The sequence below is a fragment of the Nannobrachium achirus genome (assembly GCF_963921795.1).
Source record: "Nannobrachium achirus genome assembly, chromosome: 10".
In the NCBI taxonomy this organism is placed as follows: Eukaryota; Metazoa; Chordata; class Actinopteri; order Myctophiformes; family Myctophidae; genus Nannobrachium; species Nannobrachium achirus.
This window is the reverse complement of record NC_137819.1, coordinates 29,514,417-29,530,985: the sequence shown is the minus strand read 5'-3', so window position 1 is coordinate 29,530,985 and position 16,569 is coordinate 29,514,417. Positions and strand designations below refer to the sequence as shown.

The 16,569-nt window shown below is 41.0% G+C and overlaps 1 protein-coding gene across 1 annotated transcript; it reads right to left on the bottom strand.

The window, feature by feature from the left end:
* Positions 1–2,631: 2,631 nt before the first annotated feature.
* zc3h12ab (zinc finger CCCH-type containing 12Ab) lies at positions 2,632–10,255 on the bottom strand (the record flags this gene model as incomplete). The annotated part of the gene is made up of 7 exons (XM_080735372.1): positions 2,632–2,795; positions 3,183–3,671; positions 3,817–3,917; positions 4,017–4,251; positions 6,108–6,247; positions 9,063–9,245; positions 10,101–10,255. 7 exons carry the CDS (start codon positions 10,253–10,255, stop codon positions 2,632–2,634), a joined length of 1,467 nt encoding a protein of 488 aa, XP_080591498.1.
* Positions 10,256–16,569: the final 6,314 nt, after the last annotated feature.

Sequence of the window (16,569 nt, the reverse complement as noted above, 5' to 3'; positions counted from 1 at the left end):
AACACACATAAACAATTAAACAAATAAACAGCCGGGTTCTTCCTCTGGTGAACTTCCATAGCAAATTCCAGTCCAGCCAGTAGTTTTAAGATTTGGGACTAAAGTTAGAGTTAATTAGATGCTACCAAAATTGCCATGCTTAGAGGAGTTCACCCCCAAAATGTCTCTTTTGATTACTCACACCATGGAGACTTGACTTGAAAAAATAAAATAGTATAATAATATAATAAACACCCATTGATTCCGGATGGTGACCCAAATGCATTACTCCCCATCTGGGTCCCCATCCGGAATCAATGGGGGTACATTTGTTGTAATCAAATGATTGTCTTACGACAAAAACAAGAAAATATTATTGAACTCAAGTCTCCACGGCGTGAGTAATCAATAGAAAAAAAGTCATTTTGGGGGAGAACTACTCCTTTAAAGCTTCACTCCACTAAAGGGAATAAAATATGTCACAATGCCCTCTATCTGACTGACTGTCAGCATTCTAGGAACACCAGTCCGTGCCTGAACTTGTGTTCATTCATTTGTGACAGGGTCTATCAACAACTTTTGGAACAGTTAATTTCTCTATGCCTGTCTGCTATGATCCAGACAGACATGAGCAATGCGTCTCTCAAGTTAAGTGACAGTTTAAATGCTCGTCTGGCTCTGGCTCCGTTTTTGTTGAATTTGATGCAACAGCCAGCCCTAGACACATGGGACATTTGTCATATGGAATACTAAAACAAAAGAGAAAAATATTATTGATGAAAATAATAATAATAAATATCTGACACATGTTGTTTGCCTTAACTCATGCATCTCATTAACCTCGAGCAGTAAATCTTTCCACTTCCTCCTTCTCAAAGGAGATAAGATTATCTGTTACTATCTCTCTACGAACATGAACATATCTATGTAGGACATCTAAGCTTTTCAATTTGTTGCAACTATCAGTATGCGTGTACGGTAGATTTATGTAGACGAGTAACAAGAATATTGCTGTAACAGCAGTTAAATAAATGCACCTACAGTTGCAAACCCTTCTCGCACCAAACTTGTCTCTTGATTGTAACCTTGACCTCTTAAGATAATGTGTTTACCTTTATGAATTCTTATTCAATAAATGTGTAAAAATAAATGGTTAAGACAGAAAAGGAATCAATATACAAATGAACACAGCAAATAAAAACAAAATAAAAGGATAACGCTGAATATATATTGAAAATGGAAATGCACTTCAGAAACAAAATACTCAATATTTAAGTACTCCAGATACAGTAGATATATTGGCCATGTGTGGCACATACCAACCGAAGCTGAAAGGGTCACTCAGATAGCCATGGTGGGCTCCAGCTGCAGAATATGTACTGTACATGCATGGTTGATGAAAGAGACCCACATTTTATTGAACTTATGGCCTGAAAACCCTCCTGCCCTGGTGATATAAGCATTGTTATTCCATATCATGGTCCATTATTTATTTGGTATATGAGCCGCAGACCACCGTTTGATGACATTCAGCCTCTCAGACCCAAAACTTTGAATATTCTGTTATCTTATCTGGATAATATTTTGGCCACAATTTCATTCTGTATTGATCTGGTACCACAGGAGAGATAACAGGCAAACGTTGATCAAAATAACAATTCTTCTGCATTCTCTATTTGTGTAGACTTTTGGTAAATTAAGTAATGCAGATGTTTAAAAATGTATTTATTATAAAAAACATGAAAAATAGTGAATTAGATGGTCATGTTTTCAGAAAATAAAAACGGCACAACAATACAACAGTATACGTTTGTTGTTGCTTGATATTGACAATAGCTATATATTGAGATACATAAATGAAGAACAAATAGTATATAATATATACATTTATGGAAAATGCATATAAGCCTCATCTTTTTTAATGAATGTTTAAAGCAGTTTTAGACCTCTCTAAACGACATACATTAAAATGCCCTATGTAAACATGTTTAGAGTGTACTACAACACAGATTATAAATCAGATTGAAAACACACAAAGTTGTAAAATATCGGTCAGTGCTCTTATGTATGCATAGGCAGCATATAGCAACTTGTTGATCCAATAGAAAATCTTCGATTAAATTACATTACTGACATTACATTGGAATACACATTGACATAACAGTGGAAATGAAAATAGTAAAGTTTTCATTTTCTTACAAAGTGTAATGTTATATCATGCAGGATACTGGGTGATATACAATATCTGCTGTAAATAGCAATAAATGGCCCATAGGGCACATACACAACATTATTGCAATGGATAGCTGCACAAACTACAATGGCACATAGTGCCAACATTACAAGCAATTAAATCTTTAAATTGATAATAATTTGACTTACTGTATGACAACATGCCATATGTCAACTAATGGTTATTTAATTATATCACCATTATTCCCAGCCCTCAAAACACAGGAGCTTTAGAATGCACTAGAATGCATTATTCATAAAAGATACAATTTGCATCAACAGGATACAAGCTCTAAATTTGTTTTAGTTTTTTCAAGGTCAGATACTAATCTCACCACAATACCATTCAGGCATGACAGCTTACACAGTCTTTTGAACAGAGTTCAACCTTATATGGAACAACACTGGACAATTCTGAACCTATTTCAGCGGCCTGCCTTGACTTTGTAGCATCAAGATCTCAGCAGCCAACATTTGTGGATCCATCAACTGAGGAAACATGTCCATGGCCTTGTCTACCAGACAGGCATTAAAGATAGCTAGGAGCTTCTTTCGGACATCCTCTCTCTCCTTTCCACAAGGACCTGGTTGTGTCATATGGGAGGGCTCAAAGAGTGGCTTCTCTCCAGACATTCTGGACACAGCTTGAGGATAGCCCTGAAATGGATCTGACCAGTAGGCCCGGTGGAGAGAGTCTTGAGCCCTGCTATGCTGGAATTCAGCTGGATGGCTGTATGCATGCATGCTGACTGGATACACAGATGCCCCATAGCCGTAGTAATGCGCAGGAGTGTAAGCTATCATGTCTGGGTGGTGGGTGCCGGCTAGCCCCCTGTTTTGGTGTTGGCTATGGGGATAGAAGCCAGCTGTGGCCCAGGAAGAGGACGGAACATGCGAGCAGCAACTACATGGACATGGTGTACTTTTAGGGGAACCTATGTTGTGCACGTTTAAGGGTACTGTTGCCTCACATTGGAGTGGCCTGGGACTGGAGTTGGGATGGAAGCTCCTGTAACTGGCTCCATAGCCGTGATCAGCGGGGTACCAGAAGGTCTCCATTGGTGCATTATCTATGGAGCCCAAACCAGAGTCCAGCTGCTCCTGAGAGCCAGAGGAGAAAAGAGGGTCCAGGTCAGAAGGAGAGTGTTTGCTGGCCTTCTCTTTCCTAGATGGAGGCCTCCTGCTGGAGCGGTGACCCCCTTTGATCAGAACAACATTTTCACTGGTGTGGCCTTTCTTCAAAGAGCCTCTCCACTGTTCCAGGGTCAGTTTCTGGGCCATTGCCTCCTCCAGAGAGAGGCCATTGGCAGTCACTGGACGAGAACCCAACAAACAATGTTTGTGGGCTGATGAAGACTGCCTGGCCTTCTCGCGAAGCTCATCGGCAAGACAGCAATGGGAATGGTTGGCGCGGTCTGGATGGTGGAATTTACATTTAATTCCATAAGTGCATTTCTTCCCTGAATGAAGATACATTTATGAGATTAAATGTGCTGTTTATTTATTATTTTTTTCACATCAATACAAAATACACGCAACATTTTTATTATATTATACAGAGTGAGACCAAGTATTGAAAAATCATATTATTATAAGTGGGCTCACCATAAGGACACAGCTGCTTCTTGGGTGTCCTTGGGACCTTTCTCAGGAAGTTGTCCAAAGTTGGTCCATGGCGACCCAGAGGGTCATCGGGAGGCATAAACCTGAAGATGAGATTCATGTGTTGGGTCCTCTTTATAGCACTTCATAAATGATCTGCCTATTTTACTCCAAGAAGCAAGTAGTGACAGAAGATGATTTACTTGTCATTAACAAAGGAGTACATGAGTAGCCTCTCCTCTATGAACCGCTTCCAGTCCGGGTTCTCTCCTTGGAGATCACGGAACGTGTCATTGGACACGATGATGCCATCAGAGCTGTATGCCAGCTTGACAATGAAGCGGTCATCATAGCAGACCACCCGTTTGCCAGCGACACGGCGCGAAGGTGTAAATACCAGACATTTCTTCCTCTCAAGGTCCCGCAGAATGTGTTGGTCTTTGCAGGAAATGAAATGAAAAAGATAGGGTAGATGTCAGAATAATGACTAAAACGAGAATTCATATTTATTTCTGCCTATGTTGCTCTACCAGTCTCTATAGTCTATAGTGTCCAATATATCACATAATGTATAGTTTCTAGTTTATGTTTAGCTAATCCTGATATTTTGAGTAAATAGTTGAGACAAACTCATATGTGCACATACTTGGCAATAACAAATAATTGTGATTCTATAGATGAATACTAATGAACTGAAGCATGGCTAAAAGCAACCAACACGTTTATATAATAGCCTCTACTATTTTCTTCTTTTTTTTCCCATAATTGTTATCCCACGGTTTAGCAACCCATTTTCTCACCCAGTGCCAACTACCTAACCTGTAGTCCTGGTTTCTGCTCTCCCCCTGCCGCGCCAGTGGAATTGGGGAGCACCTGGCTGGCTAGGGGAAATGCATGTTTTAGTGAGGACATCTACCCTAGGAGACACAGGGAGAACATGCAAACTCACAGAAAACTCACACAGAAAGGCCCTATCGCCAACCCCACCTAGGTTGTGGGTGCTGATGATGCGGAGGGAGGAACACACCCCCAGCACCCACAGCGTCCCCCGGCGGGGATCGAACCCAGGACCTTCTAGCTGTGAGGCAAAGCGCTAACCACTGCGCCACCGTGACCCCTGCCTCTACTATTTTCTGAAAGGCGATTTTAATATTAGACATTGTGAGGAGAACCTAGAAAAAAGGCTTCATAAGTTCCCTCTCCAATGAAATGTATTCCTGTCTATGAATGAATCAATTGTCAGTGATATCAAAATCAAACTGGTTCTGCAGAATAGGACAATGTCAATAGCATCTAGAAATTATCATGCGCAGGCAGGCTTTTACAACCACTGTCAGTATCAGATCAACAGGCTGTTATCTACTGTATGAGTAACACAGGAAATGATATAGCTGATCAAAAGAATGTCTCGGAATAGCAACATTTGAATATGAAGTAGGCCTACACAGATCAAAAATTAGGTTCATTCCAAATGGAAAGGGAAACTTTCTGGGGTATTTCCATCAGTGTCTAATTCAAGATTCAACATAACATTTTTGTCTGTCACATGGAACAGACAACAGATTTATATTTGACCAGGCTCAGCAGTGCACATTAAAACACATGTAAACACACACACACACACGCGCGCGCGCGCGCGCGCACGCACGCACACACTTTGCAGCGGCAACCTGATGGCAGTAACTGGAAGGACTGGTGAAGGGGGATCCCATGATGATGTTGCTTTACAAAAACCTAATTGAACCCACCCTGTTGGACTGCTCCCCCTGCTTCTTCTCCATTTCGACTATCACCAATAAAAGCAAAGGTATACCGGCTTCCACACATACAGCCTCTAAATCATCTGTCCACACACACACACACACACACACACACACACACACACACACACACACACACACACACACACACACACACACACACACACACACACACACACACACACGTCAGAGCCGCCTCACACCGGCCGCTCAATATTGCAAATAACACTGCTGATTTTCAATTGTCAACCTGATTGACTGATTCAGTTCTTGTCAGAAAGCGAGACCATTGTGTGATGTAGTGTTAATTAAGCTTAAGGCCTTACAAGCTCTAAAACATGTCAACAAACCTTTAACATTTATTCTCATTTTTCTCTGGCGTTCAGAATCACATAAGACCTCAGTCTAGCTAGTTATCCACCCAGCCAAGCCTTGGTTTCACATTATTATTTGTTTTTTATATCGGGGTACATTTGGTTCCATTTGAACACTCTCAGAGTTGGCAAACTGGCACAAAATGGCAGCACATTCTACCTGTGATGGGGACATCAGGTCTGGGCTGCTCCTTCCTCCATGAGGGCACAAACACAGTGACATCAGTGTGACCTCTCTCCAGGAAGTAGCTCACAGCCAACTGGATTCCCAGACAAGAGAACACTTCCTTGTTTCCGTGGCTGAATAAGCAAAAAATAAATGGCATGAGTAAGCAAGAAAGTGTTTGGTCTTTATGCCAGTAAGCACAAAACAATGGCTTACCTGGCTTTAGCAAAGGTAAACCCGCAAGCTTCGCACTGTACATGTTGATATTCAAATGAAACAGCATTTATTGTGGAAATCTCGCTTTTGCGAACGCCCATCATTTCGACCGGAGGGTTAGCGACTCACTCCACAGAGGTTAAGGTTAGGGTGAGGGGGTTAGAGTCGGGTGTCGAAAAGATGAGATGTAGTAACAGCGGCACGCTCCCCATTTATTACTGCAAGCACACATGAAAACTTGCTTTCACCGTACTGTACCCGTTCATTTCATTCAATGCCGTAGTAGACAGAAATGTGACACCACTAACCACTACATACATTAAAAAGGCAATAGCTTTTCAGTGTGTGAACAAAAACACAGCAGCAGCACAGCATTTTCACAGCATATCACAACAGTTGCTATGCAAATTAATAAACTGAACAATATAGCAGCCGGGCCACGGTCTCAGACACACTTCGAATTGGATTTTGAGTACATTTCTGAAAAGCTAAAATTTGAGAATCAGAATAAATGAAATAAGGTTGCAGCGGCTCGGCCGAAATGGAAAATAATGCTCTTTTGGATTAATAAAACAATTGGAACTATTTTCTGGAGTCTAAATATTTTAATATATGTCTCCCTGTGGCGCCTGTTGGAGGGGAAAGGAACTGGTTGGAATAATAGTTCCTTCCACGCGCTACGTCCAAACCGGGGAAATCCCCACTGTCAGGTGAAAAGAAGCAACTTGGACTCCTCATGCACTGAAGGAAGCATGAGGTCAGTCCGTTGTCTCCCCAGGCACGGCAGAGGGAGAGCAGAGCCCAGGATTACATAGGCAATTGGCACTGGGTGAAAATGGGTTACAAAATCGTGGGACAAAAATTATATGAAAAAAAAAAAAAAAAGTATATATATATATATATATATATATATATATATATTAGGGCTGGGATGCGATTAAAACTTTTAATCTAATTAATTACAGGGTCTGTGATTAATTAATCGCAATTAATCGCATTTTAATCACACATCGATATTTGACCTGAGAAGCATTTTTTTCAAGTAAAACACATTTTGTTGTACGAGTGAATCAACAAGTGAGTTTTTTAAATCTAAATTTCGCATCCACTGGGCCAAGCAAAGCGCTCTGATTGGCTACTTCTTCCTTTGCGTTTGTTGTCTCTTCTTGGTTGGTGCATCGCTATGATCGGTGTGCCCGAAACTGAAGGTTCTGTGGTGCAAAAACTAAGTGCGATTAAAATGTGTTAATTTTTTTAATCGCGTTAATTTTCTGTAATTAATTAATCGCAATTAATCAGTTAAAGTCCCAGCCTTAATATATATATATATATATATATATATATATATATAAAGATTAGGATTGCATATATTGCAGCTCGTCTTTTTCTGCTTATTGTCATCAAAATTTTAAATCATTCAAATTAGATTTTAACATGGAATTGGTACAGGCAGCAAAATTAATTGCAAATTGTAACTAAAGTAATTACGCCAAACCAACTACAAACCACCTACGGCAAAATCCTCTGTGTTAATTTACCTCTGAGAGGGATGATACCTAATTTTTGGCAGGTGTCACAGTCGTACGACGTAGTGTAAACCAGACTTGGAGCCAAGGATTAAAGTGTTGTCAGGCCTGTTTCTATTCAGCGCAGACCTATAAAACAACAGTTCCCTGAGGAGAGAGTAAAACTGTGATTTGCATGTTAAGATTTGCATACCTGAGCGGTGAGTGCAGAATGTACTGTACCTGCACAGGCGTGCCTGTGTTGTGTGCACAAAACGGGACTGTCAAATAACAGAGGAGAGAGTGTGTGTGTGTGTGTGTGTGTGTGTGTGTGTGCGTGCGTGCGTGCGTGCGTGCGTGCGTGCGTGCGTGTGTGCGTGCGTGCGTGCGTGCGTGCGTGCGTGCGCGTATTAAGGAAGGTGAGTGCGTGTGAGACGTAAAAGGTTGAGTCTTCCCACAGGCAGATACTGAAATATAAGATGCTATCTTAAGGCTTGTTTCACTGAGGGCATTCTCAACAGACTATATCATTTGCGAGAGCTGGAATAGACAGAACGTACCATATTCTAAACTACTTGAACGACGGCGTCTAACCACATGAACCCAAGCATCCATATTCTGAGCATGTCATAATCAGTGTTGGGTATCGTTACTTTTTAAAGTAACTTGTTAAGTTACAGTGTTATTGCCATTAAAAAGTAATCTGTTACGTTACTGCGTTACCCACTGAGAAAAGTAACTTGTTCGTTTACTTTTCCGTTACCGACCATTAAAACCCACATGCGAGGAAGTTTGGTAAACATAAAATAGAGTGCAGCCTATCCGGAGTGTTGTGGAGCTGTCAGCTGTGCGTGCAGCTTCAACATGGATAATGTAATGACGTTGATCTACTCCTTTCACCAGTAAATCCAAAAATAGTGTGAATCTTTCCACAGCTTTACTAAGGGGTTCCCTCAAGGACTAATTAACATTAGTAGTAGGTTAGTAGATCTACAAGCTCACAAGACACATTGTGAGCTTGTAGATCTGCTATTTTCAAAAGATTTGAACACATTTGAAAACTTGTGAAATGGGACATTCTGCATAGCACTACTGGAGTACTTCCTATTTTTGGTACTTTAAAGTACATTTTGACACCAATCTACAGTGCAGTACTGATCCTTTTTTTCACCACTGTTGACGTCATACCACAGGTTTGTTTGTTCACTGAGGCTTCACATTTTCCCACCTCATGGCCACATTGCTCCCATCAATGACGATGGGTCTCAGAGCGTCCTCGTCTTCTCTGCTGAGAGACATGGACTGCTCCTCCTGCAGGCTCCTGGACACCAGCACCGACATGATGGTCACCTCCTTATCCTCTGGGCTGGCACCGGCCCAGACCAGCTCCCCGAGAACCCTGTCAGTCAGCCTGTCACAATTAATACACTAGTAAGACATCTCAGGGCCATCTGGCCAGGGATGTATATCGGACCAGTTACCCATATATGGAAACCCCTGCATGATAGTCAACAATGTGATGTCAGAACATGCCCATATGTGCATTACCAAACATGGGCATTCCCAGATATGCGCTTAATATTGATGACATCGGGACAGGGATCTCCATATTATGGGCATAAAACGGACAAGGACGTAATTAATTTGCAAGTGTGACTCGTGATGACATGCAGCGATCTCCATATATGGGCATAAAAAGGACATCAAGCCAGAGTGTGATGTCAGAGCGGCAAACCCATTCTGTTAAGAGTGGTTCCCCTGACATCACAGTGACATCAGAGCATGATGTCAGAGCAACAAACCCATAGAACCACAGACAAACCCATAGAACCACAGTGTCAGGCGTGTCATACGTACAGACAGACAAACAGACAGACAGACAGACAGACAGAGATATGCGGACAAGATGCGCTTGAAATCGCCTGAATTATCGTAAATTGTTGGCATGATGATAAATGTTCATACATTAAAAAAGCAGAAATAGCAGATGCAGATCTACAAGCTCGCAAAGCCTTGCATCGCTGGCGTTGTGCTTGTAGATCGGTGAAAAACTTTTTTTCGCCGATCTACTTACTGTCAATTTGTTTAGTTATTTTTCAATTTTATTCACATAGCCTAAAGATCCAAACAGAAATGTATTTCTTTAGCCTATTTATGTTCCAGTGTTCAAGACCAAAAACACAATTAAATCGTTATTTGCAATTACTCGTATATGACAATTAATCGTCAACTAAAATCGTAAAATGTCATGATGGTGACACAATACCTGTTAGTGTCTGTGTGCAGGCCAAACTTGTGCAGTACGTCCTGCACCTGTTCTGTAGAATAGCCCAGCTTATGGAAGAAGTCCAGCTGAGTCTCCCCATGCGGCTCCAGGGGGATCTTGGACTCATTTAGGGCAGAGTGACCACTGTGTTCCATCATCTCGTTGACAAGACGGGGTGGATTCCGCTGGTCCAGGGTTCTGGTTGTTTTTGACATCCATGCATCTGTGTCAGCTGTCAGACAGTCTCTGAGTGGTTCAGATTGGCTGCATAGATACAGGGTTTCGGTTCATGAGAAGACAATGGCAGGATGCAGCGACAGCAAACACCAGCTTTCATCTCTACATCTTCCGTGCAGCTTAGAAAGCACTTTTATTAGTGTTAGTAGGCCTATATTCAGATGTTATGGATGTAAATCACTGGCAGCATGAGAAAACTGACTTTACAAATCAATACAACAATTAATATATTATTGTTATGGTAGTTATTGATATAAACAACATGATGAATACAGAAACATTAGTAGCCTATATTATATATGTAGGCCTACATGATCACAGCCTACTTTTGAATAACCTATCCTATGATGTAGAGTAGACCTGCGTATCTATGGTCTATATCTGTTTAAGATTTATAGAATAAATACATTATATTCTACTACGAAACTTTATTTTTGATATGGCTGACAAAACCCACTAAGCACGCCGTCAAAAAGTGGTCTAATAGTGGTATAGATTTGAAAGTGTTTTAGTTGTCTAAACTTAGACTAGACGACTAATAGACTTCTAATAGTCGTCTAAATGTAGACGGCCTATCTATATTTAGACGACTATTAGAAGTCTATTACTATTAGTCGTCTAGTCTAAGTTTAGACAACTAAAAAACGTTCAAATCTATAGGCTACCACTATTAGACCACTTTTAGACGGCGTGCTCAGTGGGAAGTTTAGCCTAAAACAAATAGGCCTACAATAGGGGGAAATTACTTCCTGGCTGTTTAGTAGCCAGCTTTTTTTATTTTATTTAAAGCTCTATAAATTGTATGCAGTCCGATGCATCGCCACTGTCTAGCTATAATGCTTAACTTTATAATATAGGACATATTTTTTACTTCAATCTTTGGGCTTTGGATATGCCTTATCGGCTGATCCGTTAACAACATTATTGAGCATAAAGGGAGATAAAATAGCTTAGAAATAAGTCTACATCAGAGTGAGAGTTTTTACAGTAGGCTAGGATTCGCAGTCAACACAATATAAACAATTTGCTACAACAATATCTCTTTAAATTAAGGAGAAAGGTAACTTACCGGGACGGTGACACAGTTGCAACAGCGCGATGTTATGTGTTTGCGCCATTGAGTTATAAGCATTCTGTGTCAAATATTCCGGGGTGATGATGACATCATTTGTCGGAGCCGGTGTAATTGCGTATCCGGGACTCTCGCTATCCGTGAGCCTGGTGAACTTATAAACTATGTGTGTAGCTGGTTTGTTTCATTGATATAGACCTATATTGGATCTTTCCAAACACACCGTGCGCACGCAGTAGGCTACATTCTACGCACTGTCGTCAGACGCGCGTGAAAAAGCCTTGGTGTAGTCTGCCCGACCGGAACGCTTCAAAACACAGTGGCCTCGGGCCGCGGGCGTCTCTCGGCGTCTAATATTTCAGCACCTATATTTTGTGTAGGCTACAGGCAGGCTAACAGACTGAGACAGTGAATGAACATATGGTTTGCCTTGGGGTGTTTGCAAATTGACATCAAGTTCCATGTTCTAACTACAAATATTTAGAAGCCAAACGAGCTGTAAATGCATGTGTGCTCTTACAGGGCTATAGTGTAATCTTAAATATTAACTAATACAAATGTTCTTTTTTCTTTATTTTTTTCCTTTCTTTTTCTTTATAATAGGCCTATAGTCTATGTATTTGGAGAAAAAAGTGGCAGGTCTGCCTACAAGACATATAGACCTAAGCATCAGCTGTCTTAACCTTTTGAACAAAAATAAGATGGACAAGAAAGAATAATATATATACATTTAATAGAAAGAAAAAAGTTTAAAAAACAAACAAAAAAATATTAATAAACAACTAAAAAGAGGGCTAATGGGTCACACAGCATCTGAAATGCACTTTTCCACATTGCATAATAGATGTACATAAGTGGGACAGCAACACATTTTCAACACAGGCTGTCCCTTCTGGAACATCATTCAACTGAACCAGGTTTTCAACACAGTTCCATAAAGGACCACATGTTCCAGAATGTCTTAGTATTTTGTTTTTAGTATTACGTTTCTCCAAGGGCAAAAAGATTGAAGCTTGAGTCAGCCACATATTTGAGGGGTAGACCACAATAATAAAATGAACTTTTTAGCAAGATATATCAATGTGTCCAGTAAGAATGAGTAGGTCCAGAACAAAACAGCTGGCCTTGAGGTTATTCCAAAATGACAGTTTAAAATAAGTCGTATTCTATATCTAGGTATTCATTAAACAGCAATATGAAATTATTAATTTCACTGTAAAAAAAATAAAAATAAAAGTAGGCCAAAAAAGTGCCCTGTGGTTGATACAAATATTAATATTATTTAAACTTAAAAGCAGAGGACTTTCTTCTAATTCAGTCTTTATAAAGATTTAGCCTATTCATTTTCCTGGAGTGGGGGTGTACTCATTACAAAAATGCTTGTGTTTATCACTCAAACAATGAAAAATGTGGACTAGTTTACATTTAGGCTATTTGGGCTTTTAGTCCATGTGTAAGTTAACTAATTCATTGGTTTGTGTAGTTCACCACTATAGGTTTTGGTTAAAAATATTTTTTAACTAGAAATACTGTTCCTATGAAACAGTGTGGGCTCGCATGTAACACCATGTATGGGCAAAAAGATCTAACCTTTGGCTGCACCTCATTGGCTAAGGGCCCTGCCTTTGTACTGTCGAGGAGAACTTGACTGATAGATAAATAATGAAGATAACATACGTGTGCGAGCCCACAATAATAAATAATTGTCAGTCAATGTTGTTGCTAATAACTGGCAACCATGTTATAAAACATAAGTACTGTATATGAAGCCGGGCTTTATGATTATACCACAGCTGTGGCCGATGAAGGCAGAATAACAATATTTAATGGCCGTTATTATTGCTTCAAATATAAATCTTAATGTTTTACAATAAATACCTTTTATGCAATTTATTTAGATGTGAGATTATTTTTCCATTTCCAATAGTTTCATTATCCCTTTGTGAATAATGAAAATAATGGCTTCCTTTTATGACAATCTTTCTTTTTCTTTGGTAGCTTTACATTGGTCAGTGCTTCAAGGTTTGGCTGTGACTCAGATACTAGTTTAGGGATGTAAATGTGTGGCTCATGCTCAAGCACCAATTGTCAAGTGTGATGTGTGGTTCAGTTGTCAGTTTTGACGCAGACAGTGAGACAGTGGGTGTACTTTCTGATACAAGCATTGGTTCGGGGATCTCAAATGTTGGTCCTGAATTTGAGTTGGGTTCAAGCGTGGGTTCTGTCTCTTCATTTGACATTGGTTCAAGTGTTGTGATTGGCACCGGTGACTGTTCTAATTGAGATGATGCTTCAGGATTAGTTTTTGGCTCAAGTGTTGGTTCAGAACTTTGCTTTGTTTTTGGTGACTCAGACTCAGTTGCGGTGAATGGCTGAGTTATCAATTCTAGTGGAGGTTCAGTCACATGCTGAATTGTGGTCTGTGGCTTAGGTGTTGGTTCCAACTGTAATGCAGGTTCATGCACAGTATGCCTTTCAAGTGTCACTTCTGGCCCTTGGTAACTTTGTGCTTGTGTGGTGAGAGTGTCATGTGTGAATTCTAATGCAGATGCTTTTTCAAGAGTAGTGTGTGGCTCATGAGTTGCTTCTGATACTTGCTCAGACACCTGTGAGTTGGACATAGTGAGAGATGTTGGAGACTCAGGCTGAGATCCTGGTCCAAATGTTGGTGGAGAATTCGAGTTGAGTTCAAGCGTTGGTTCTATCTCTTTATTTGACATTGGTTCAATTGTCGTGATTAGCACAGGTGACTGTTCTAACTGAGATGATGCTTCAGGATTCGTTTTTTTCTCAAGTGTTGGTTCAGAACTCTGCTTTGATATAAGTGACTCAGACTCAGGTGCTGTGAGTGGCTGAGATATCACTTCTAGTGGAGATTCAGTCACATGCTGAATTGTGGTCAGTGGCTCAGGTGTTGGTTCTGACTGGAATTCAGGTTCAGATATGGAATGCCCTTCAAATGTTGCTTTTGGCCCATGGCCACTTTGTGCTTGCGTTGTGTGAGTTTCATGTGTGAATTCTAATGCTGATGCTTTTTCAAGAGTAGTTTGTGGCTCATATGTTGTTTCTGATACTTGCTCAGACACTTTTGAGTTGGACTCAGGTGTCTTTTCAGCTGATGTTAGAGACTCAGGCTGATATCCTGGTCCAGATGTTGGTGCAGGATTTGAGTTGGGTTCAAGCGTTGGTTCTGTCTCTTTATTTGACATTGGTTCAAGTGTTGTGATTGGCACCGGTGACTGTTCTAATTGAGATGATGCTTCAGGATTCGTTTTTGGCTCAAGTGTTGGTTCAGAACTTTGCTTTGTTTTTGGTGACTCAGACTCAGTTGCGGTGAATGGCTGAGTTATCAATTCTAGTGGAGGTTCAGTCACATGCTGAATTGTGGTTTGTGGCTTAGGTGTTGGTTCCAACTGTAATGCAGGTTCATGCACAGTATGCCTTTCAAGTGTCACTTCTGGCCCTTGGTCACTTTGTGCTTGTGTGGTGAGAGTGTCATGTGTGAATTCTAATGCAGATGCTTTTTCAAGAGTAGTGTGTGGCTCATGAGTTGCTTCTGATACTTGCTCAGACACCTGTGAGTTGGACTCAGGTGTCTTGTCAGCCATAATGAGAGGCTCAGGTGTTGATCCTGACTCTGGTTGGGATGTTGGAGATTCAGGCTTAGATCCTGGACGAGATATTGGTGGAGAATTTGAGTTGGGTTCAAGCGTTGGTTCGGTCTCTTTCTTGGACATTGGTTCAGGTGTTATGAGTGGCACGGGTGACGGTTCTAACTGAGATGATGCTTCAGGATTTGTTTTTTCAAGAGTTGGTTCAGAACCTTGTTCCGTTATTGGTGACTCAGACTCAGGCACTTTCTCTGGTGTGGTGAAGGGCTGAGATATCAATTCTGTTTGGGACACACTCAATGCTTGAATTGTAGTCTGTGGCTCAGTTATTGGTTCTGACTGGAATGCAGGTTCAGGCACAGTCTGCCTTTCAAGTGTTGCTTCTGACCCTTGGTCACTTGGTGCTGTTGCGGTGTGAGTTTCATGTGTGAATTCTAATGCTGATGCGTTTTCAAGAGTAGTTTGTGGCTCATGTTTTGTTTCTGATACTTGCTCAGACACTTGTGAGTTGTACTCAGGTAACTTTTCAGCCATAGTTAGAGACTCAAGAGTTGGTCCTGACACCGGCTGAGATGTTTGAGACTCAGGCTGAGATCCTGGTCCAGATGTTGGTATAGGATTCGAGTTGGGTTCAATCGTTGGTTCTGTCTCTTTATTTGACATTGGTTCAAGTGTTGTGATTGGCAGCGGTGACTGTTCTAATTGAGATGATGCTTCAGGATTAGTTTTTGGCTCAAGTGTTGGTTCAGAACTTTGCTTTGTTTTTGGTGACTCAGACTCAGTTGCGGTGAATGGCTGAGATATCAATTCTAGTGGAGGTTCAGTCACATGCTGATTTGTGGTCTGTGGCTTAGGTGTTGGTTCCAACTGTAATGCAGGTTCATGCACAGTATGCCTTTCAAGGGTCGCTTCTGGCCCTTGGTCACTTTGTGCTTGTGTGGTGAGAGTTTCATGAGTGAATTCTAATGCAGATGCTTTTTCAAGAGTAGTGTGTGGCTCATGAGTTGCTTCTGATACTTGCTCAGACACCTGTGAGTTGGACTCAGGTGTCTTGTCAGCCATAATGAGAGGCTCAGGTGTTGATCCTGACTCTGGTTGGGATGTTGGAGATTCAGGCTGAGATCCTGGACGAGATATTGGTGGAGAATTTGAGTTGGGTTCAAGCGTTGGTTCGGTCTCTTTCTTGGATATTGGTTCAGGTGTTATGAGTGGCACGGGTGACGGTTCTAACTGAGATGATGCTTCAGGATTTGTTTTTTCAAGAGTTGGTTCAGAACCTTGTTCCGTTATTGGTGACTCAGACTCAGGCACTTTTTCTGGTGTGGTGAAGGGCTGAGATATCAATTCTGTTTGGGACACACTCAATGCTTGAATTGTAGTCTGTGGCTCAGTTATTGGTTCTGACTGGAATGCAGGTTCAGGCACAGTCTGCCTTTCAAGTGTTGCTTCTGACCCTTGGTCACTTGGTGCTGTTGCGGTGTGAGTTTCATGTGTGAATTCTAATGCTGATGCGTTTTCAAGAGTAGTTTGTGGCTCATGTTTTGTTTCT